The 7,282-nt window shown below is 52.8% G+C and overlaps 1 protein-coding gene across 3 annotated transcripts; it reads right to left on the bottom strand.

The window, feature by feature from the left end:
- Nucleotides 1–327: 327 nt before the first annotated feature.
- Nucleotides 328–6,828, bottom strand: NRSN2 (neurensin 2). 3 transcript variants are annotated; one of them, XM_036121799.2, is made up of 3 exons: nt 6,567–6,828; nt 3,156–3,350; nt 328–1,022 (listed from the first exon to the last, which is right to left on the bottom strand). In XM_036121799.2, the coding sequence occupies exons 1-3, from the start codon at nt 6,801–6,803 to the stop codon at nt 597–599; spliced, it is 858 nt and encodes a 285-aa protein (XP_035977692.1). In that variant the 5' UTR covers nt 6,804–6,828; the 3' UTR covers nt 328–596. The 3 variants fall into 3 exon arrangements, with proteins under 3 accessions (XP_035977692.1, XP_035977696.1, XP_035977693.1); XM_036121803.2 differs by lacking the exon at nt 6,567–6,828 and adding an exon at nt 6,411–6,560; XM_036121800.2 differs by lacking the exon at nt 3,156–3,350.
- Between the last annotated feature and the right edge of the window lie 454 nt (nt 6,829–7,282).

Raw genomic sequence — 7,282 nt, 5'->3', positions numbered from 1 at the left:
TTCTGTAGGAGGTGACTGTTTTCGCACCATCCTGGAAGGGAAGTCCAAGTGAGTGCTTTTGACCCATCTTCGAGGAAGGCATCTTGGAGCAGCTGACGGAGGAAGGGGTCAGGGGATGAGAAAGACTCCACTACCCCTCCCCCCACTGTCTGTGGAGAGTAATGCTTATAACTGGGGAGAATAGCAAAGCCATGGAACTCTAGAATCTGATCCAAACCCCTCGTAGTACGGAGACAGGAACTGATGGTCTGAAAGGAAAAGGGGCTTGCCCGGGGTCACACAGAGTAGAATAGGGATAGATTGAGGGGGATGTTTTCTGCTCCTGAAGGGTCTTGGGAAGGAGGGGTGGGTGGGAAGGTTTGGGAGGACTTGGGGAAAGTTGGCATCTTCGATGAGATGGGGCCCAATACTTGGGAAGGGGCACTGGGATTTGAGCTCCAGACTCTCCTGAGCTGGAGTTGGGTCTTCTGGGGGCATAGGTGGAAGGGGCCCCGCTGAAAGGGGGAAGTTAGGGAGACAATTGATGGCAGGGTGTGGTGGGACAGAGGAATGGTCCAGACCCCAGGTCTGATTCCTCCTCTGGCCTTGTGGGCAGCTCAAGAGTCCCGCTTGGGCTGGATGGTCTGCACAGAGGATTGTCCGAAGGGGCTAGTAGGTGGTGAAAACCAACACTGGCCATTGGCATCACGGAAGATGGGGGACAGCTGCTGCTCTGGTTCATCCCCGAAGATCTCCACGTGGCCATCAGCTTCGGTGTCCAAGGGTTCTGCCTTGGTGTCCGGGCTCAGCCAGCCAGTCATGGCCCAGAACAGGCAAATGGCCAGCAGGATCCCAGCCGCCATGCAGAGCGCTGTGCCTGCCAAGCGGCAGGTGCTCAGAGCCTGGTTGTAATCGGCTGCCCGCTGATCCAACACCAGGAATTCCCCCTCTCCGATGCCCTCCAGCTTGGGGGGCACTGCATAGCCAGTGGTCAGGGCTGCCACCCCAAGCAGCAGAAGCAGGGTCCCCGAAGACAGACTGATCTGGAGAGAGGCAGACAGATTGGGAGGTAGTCAGGGTCAGCCTGACTGGTGATCCCAACTGGACTTGAAGGTAATGCCTTGGTCTAACCTTAAGAGATGGGAATCACAGGGGAGTCACAGACACACTTTCCAGGATCGAACTGATGAGGGGCACACACTGTCACGTTCTATTTGGAATCTTGAGGCCCCCAGATCAATGTCCTTTGAAACTCCCACTTAGCAGTAGGTTTTTCCTGTCTACCTTGAGTTTCCCTTCATCATTATTTGGGTCCCATCTCATCTCTCTGTCCTGTCTGCCTTCTATCTCTCAGTCGGGATAACTCCTACACATCCCTCAGATCTCATCTCAAAGCCCACCTCCTCAGGGAAGGCTTCCAGGATGCCCCTGGCCTGGGTCAGGTCCCCTGCTTTGCATTTGTACAAATACTGTGCACATTTGTTTTTCAGTGCGCTCACCTTGGTGCACACTCAAACATGTACTTCCGCTACTATGTAAGTGATATCTGCCTGCCCCACTGGAATGAGAGTCTGGAGAGCCATGAGAACAGACACTGTCTGTTTTGGGTCACCAGGTGTCTTCCTAGCATGGCGCTGGTACAGAGCAGTAGCTGAGTGAATGTTTGCAGAATGACTAAATGAACCATAGCTAGGAACTCCTAAAGGACAGGGACCACATCTTAAATTCTCTGTCCTCAAGAGCATAGCACATTGCCTGGCAACTAGAAGATGCTCAAAGTTTTAAAATACATACTCACTTTCTCCTGAGAGTCTTCCCTGATCACCCCAGGTACTGAGAACATTTTCTCTCCTGGCACCCTCTGATCATTTGGCCTGAAGTCGTGCATTTACTCTCTATATCTTGGCACTTTGCGTCCCCACTAGAGTGAAGCCCTTTGAAAGCCCAGGGGAAGGATCCTCTGCCTCAGTCTCCCTACAGTATTTGGCAAAGAGCTATGCCCATTGTAGGGTCTCAGCTTACTGTCACCTCCACCCTTTCCCTACACTCTGTGCCCTCACTGATCACTCTTCCTGGCTGTTAGAGACACTGACTGGCAACAGTACCCCAGTATATGATTGTGAAACCACGGTAAGATTTAACTGAGATGAAAAAAAAAAAATTTAACTGAGATGAACTCCACTTCCTGCCAGTCAGTGTCTACTATCCCCCCTGGCCATAGTAATTAGTTCAGAGACGGGCAAGTGACCCAATCAGAGCCAAAGCAATGTTCGACAGGACTTCTGGAAATGAAATGGAAAGCAGTGTTTCTTTTCTGAAGGAAATACTGGAGGAAATTCTGATGTCCTGTGGATGGTGTAGAGTGAAACGCTGTGGGTCAGCATGGTAGCAGCTACTTGGGGAACATGTGCGTAGATCCTGAAGCTAAAGGGGCCACAAGGGTGGGGGCACCATGGGGAGCCTGAAGACTAAGAGAAATCTTGAACAGCTGGATTGAACTTTGCCTGAAGTTGCTCAACCTCTGGTCTTTTCAATAAAATGAGTGATATTTTCCCTTTCTTATTTAAACCCATTTGAGGTTTTTTTTTTTTTTTTAATTTTTTTAAAGATTTTATTTTATTTATTTGACAGAGAGAAAGACAGCGAGAGAGGGAACACAAGCAGGGCGAGTGGGAGAGGGAGAAGCGGGCTTCCCGCCGAGCAGGGAGCCCGATGCGGGGCTCGATCCCAGGACGCTGGGATCATGACCTGAGCCGAAGGCAGGTGCTTAACGACTGAGCCACCCAGGTGCCCCGAGGTTTTTTTTTAAGATTTTCTTTTTAGGTAATCTCTATCCCCAGTGTGGGGCTCAAACCTACAACCCCCAGATCAAGAGTCGCACGTTCTACCAACTGAGCCAGCCAGGGGCCCCCAAATTTGTATGGTTTTGAATGACTTACCAAGAGTAGCCATTTGCCTTTTTTTTTTTTAAGTAGGCTCCGGGGCCAATGTGGGGCTTGAACTCACAACCATGAGATCAAGAGTCACATGCTCTACCAGCTGAGTCAGCCAGGCCCCCCCAATTGGGTTTTTGTTGCTTGCACCTGCTATACCGTCCCTCTTCTTCCTATCCAATGATTCCATCTCCTCCCTGCAGGCACATGAAATCCCAGGAGTTTCTCCTCCTCTGGCCTTACCTTCCAGCACAGTGAGGGCCAGGGTCGGCGGGGACACAGGATGGGAGGCCCCTCAGGGTCATCGCTGAGGGCCGTACCTGCACAGTCTTCATAGAAGAGGTGCAGGTAGGAGCGGACCCCATACCATTTGCCTTCTTCCACATTGGGGCCGCGGCTACAGCTGCAGGAACGGTCACAGCCTGGCATTGCAGATCTCTGTGGGGGGAAGCAAGGTGCAGTGGACAGAGGGAGGGATCTGTGAGACCCTCCCAGGCCCCCTGAATCTTTGTGCGTCATCCGCTTTTCCTCCCACTTTAGATAACCCGCGCTCGTAACACAGCCTGGCCTTCTAGATACTGGTTTGCCTTTCCCTACATACACTGTGAATGAGCCAAAGCACACGGGCGCTGAGGCCAGTGCTTAACAATTGTAGATGCCAGTAAATCTGCTTGTTTAATCTGGAGGCCACCCAGTGGCTGGGACTGTGGGTTCTGGGAGCCTGACTGTCTGGATCGGAATCCCAGATCTACCACCTCCTAGCTGTGTGACCTTAGACAAGTGCTTTCACCTCTCCAAAACTTGGGTTCCTTACCTGTAGGGCAGGTCTAATAATCACACCTGCTTCACACAGTTACTGTATCTGAGGCCAAGAAATGGTACCAGTTGTCATTACTATTACCGTAATTTCTTCACTATTATTTTTGTCCTGAACTTTTTGAGCCCCATATCTAGAGTAAGAGGTTCTTATCCCCATCTTTTCTCAAAATCTTCCCCTCTTTCACGTACTCTTGGGGGCAACTGTCATGGCTGATACTTGTCTAATGAGGCTGAGCTCCCAAGGTGCAAGGCTCTAAAAAATCCCTCCCCAGGGCTGCCCCTCAAAGGCAATAGCCTCCATGTCCCAAGTCATCTTGACTTCAAAGGAGGTGAAAGCCAGGAGCCCTCTTAGGCTCAAGGGTGTTTAGATTTCTAGGGAAACCTATCTAAGAACCCCTCCTTTTTGAATAATACATTTTTTTTTTTTTATTGAGGGATACTTGACATATAACATCATATTCGTTTCAGGTGTAGAACATAATGATTCGGTATTTGTAATGATCACCATAATAAGTCTAGTTAACATCTGTCACCGTACCTAGTTACCAACAAATGTCTTTCCTTGTGAGAGAACTTTTAAGATCTACTCTCTTAGCAACGTTCAGATATGCAATACAGTATTATTAACTATAGTCACCATGTGATACATTATATCCTCATGACTTATTTATTTTATAACTGGAGTTTGTACCTTTGACCCCCTTCACACATTTTGCCCTGCCTCTGGCAACCACTAATCTTAAAAATCTCTCTTTTCACAGACGGAGACACTGAGGACCTGGTAACGGAAAGTACTTGTGTATCTACACACGGATAGGACTAAAACTAAAGTAGGAGATGAGGGAAAGGGTGGGTGTGGGGAGGGGGGGCGTTTGTGCTGGGGAAGGACTAGGCTCCTGCGTCAGCACCCCTGAGCAGCTTCAAACAAAATAAAGCAATGAGCGGGGCGCCTGGGTGGCTCGGTCAGTTGAGCTTCCCACTCTTGATTTCAGCTCAGGTCATGATCTCAGGGTTGTGAGATTGAGCCCCCAAGCGCTCAGCATGCGGAGTCTGCTTGAGATTCTTTCTCTCCCTCTCCCTTTACCCCTCACGGGCTCTCTCTCTCACTAAATACATAAGATCTTTTTAAAAAATGCTTCAGTGCTTACACTACAGGATAAGACAAATTTCTAGACCACCCCCCCCCAATTTCAATCAGATGTGGCTTTCAATTTCCTGCATAGAGAGACTCACCAGCACACACATACCCACACAGCACAGACAGACAGGCACATACACACACACACAAATCAAACAGAGACATACTATAGATTGATGCACATAGACACACACCAACACCAATACACAAACATGACAGAGACATACCCAGACAGGCACTCGTATACCACATAGAGACATATTCAGATAAACACACATAGCACAGAGAAACAGACACACAGACACACCACACACAAAGACACTCCACGGAGAAACACACACACACAGATACACACACACACACACACACAGAGCCAAAGTGTGTGTTGGGGTGATTCTTGGAGCCCCCACGGATCCACACAAGCGCCTGAAGTGCACAACCCTCACCCACAACTCAGGGAAAAAGAGAAGAAAAGGAAAAGACTAACACATATATATGTTTTGGACAGAGAATGGAAAAAGGCAGAGACCAGAAACGAAAGAGAAGGAGGGAGCCGAGTGGTCCCGCGAGAGAGCAGGGATCTCCCCGGGAGGCGGGTGGGCGGGGCTCCAAGGGGTGTGTGGCCAGTGCGGGAACCGCCCCCGGCCGGGGCGCTCCAGAGGCCCGGGTGGGGAGGAGGAGTGGGGGCCCGGAGGCAGTCAGAGTCAAAGCAGCAACTATTAATTAAAGACCCTAGGGGAGGGGGCAGGGAAGAGAGGCTCAGGAATTGTTGGTCTGGGTGAGCTCCTTCCCTGCAACTCACTGTCCCTCTCCCCCAAATATACCTAATCGCTCAATCTTGCTGGCACTGGAGAAGGAAGGTGACCTTGACGCTGCCTCCCCCTCGGCCTGGCCCCTCCTCCTCCCGTGTTAAGGTTGCAGGAAGGCGGTCTGGCGGTCAGGGGGAGGGAGAGAGAGGATGCTCCGGACCCGGCGCGGGTACCCGGGACGTGGGTTGCCATAGGAACCGCTGGGGAGGTGTCCCTAGACTAGGGGGGTCGGGGGGTGAGGGAGGAGCTCAGTGTGAAAGGAGCGGGTAGAGGAGGGGACTACAGGGTCCGAGGGGGGAGACTGCGGCGGAGGCGAGCGGAGGGAGGAGTACGCGAAGGTGACAGGCGCGAGGGCCTGAAGATGGATGGGAATCTCTTGCCTGCACGGCCTCACTCAGTTCTCCTTCCCAGACCCCCAGACCTGCCCACTCCATTGTCCGGCGCTGCCGGGGCTGGGAGAAGGGGCACCCTCTTGGGGGGCGAGGCCAGCGAAATCGGGCCAATTCCTCCCACTCTCCACCGCACCACTGTTTCTGACCGGACCACCAGTTCCCTGGTCGAGATTAACCTCATCCTTTCCCCCAGGGGGAAACTGAGGCACGGAAGGGTGGGAATAGGTTTTTGGTAAAAAGATGGATAGGGGTCTTGTTTTCTGAAGCCTCTGCCCATCCTCTCAGCACTGAGACGGGGCTGGTGAGATCTCTGCCCCCCGCCACTTCTCTGGGACCTCACCTCCCGAATCCCGAGGCACACCAAGGCTTGGGCGCCGCTGTCCCGTCCGAGGCTGGACGTGGCCGCGCTGGGGATGCGGGCTGAGGTGGGGTTCCCCGAAACCCGGGAGAAGGCGGGGTGGGGGTCGGGGCGCGCGTGGAGCAGGGCTGAGCTCACCTCTCTGCCTGCTGTCTCCGCCGAGCGGGAGCCAGAGCGAGAGCCGAGCAGAAGCTGGTTCTGTCGGCGCCTGCGCCGCAGTCGGGGGCGGGGGTGATACGGGTCTGGGAGGGGGGCACCCGCCCGCCCCAAGGGCTGGCTCTGCAGATTGCGGACTCCTGCAGGATGGAGAGCCCCTGTCTCCTTCCGGAGTTCTTTTCTCTCTCTGAGACCCCGGGCCGCTCGCTGAAACCCCATCGCCTCCAGAACGCAGCCCCTCCTGCAGTCCCTCAAACTCCTGATCCGACTCTCCATCACTCCCTCAACCCCCCACCCCTCTGACTGAAGACCCTTGCCTTCACTGAGCCGTCATTTCCTCATTGTATCCTCAACCTCCTCTCCGGGTCTCCATCCCCTTCATGGAGCCCCTAACCATAAGTATACAAATGCTCATCTTGCTGAGCCCCCACCTTCTCCACAGACTCCAGTCTCTCTCTCTCTCTCTCTCTCTCTCTCTCAGCCCTCACCCATGGCTGGGCCCCTCTCTCTCTCAGGAGCCCCCTACTTCTTTTTTTTTTTTTTTTTTTAAGATTTTATTTATTTATTTGAGAGAGAGAGAGCACATGAGAGGGGGGAGGGTCAGAGGGAGAAGCAGACTCTCTGCTGAGCAGGTAGCCCGATGCGGGACTCGATCCAGGGACTCCAGGATCATGACCTGAGCCGAAGGCAGTCGCTTA

Source organism: Halichoerus grypus, chromosome 10 (genome assembly GCF_964656455.1).
Source record: "Halichoerus grypus chromosome 10, mHalGry1.hap1.1, whole genome shotgun sequence".
Taxonomy (NCBI): Eukaryota; Metazoa; Chordata; class Mammalia; order Carnivora; family Phocidae; genus Halichoerus; species Halichoerus grypus.
Note: the sequence above shows the minus strand (reverse complement) of the source record. Positions and strands in the feature narration are given on the sequence as shown.

What these genes read in the sequence shown, in the direction of transcription:
- NRSN2 (XM_036121799.2), bottom strand. Translation starts at nt 6,803, where the DNA reads ATGGGGTTTCAGCGAGCGGCCCGGGGTCTCAGAGAGAGAAAAGAACTC. An exon ending in CGGAGACAGCAGGCAGAGAG is followed by an intron (nt 3,351 to 6,566) that starts GTGAGCTCAGCC and finishes TTCCCCCCACAG; the next exon opens with AGATCTGCAATGCCAGGCTG. An exon ending in GGCCCTCACTGTGCTGGAAG is followed by an intron (nt 1,023 to 3,155) that starts GTAAGGCCAGAG and finishes GCCTCTCTCCAG; the next exon opens with ATCAGTCTGTCTTCGGGGAC.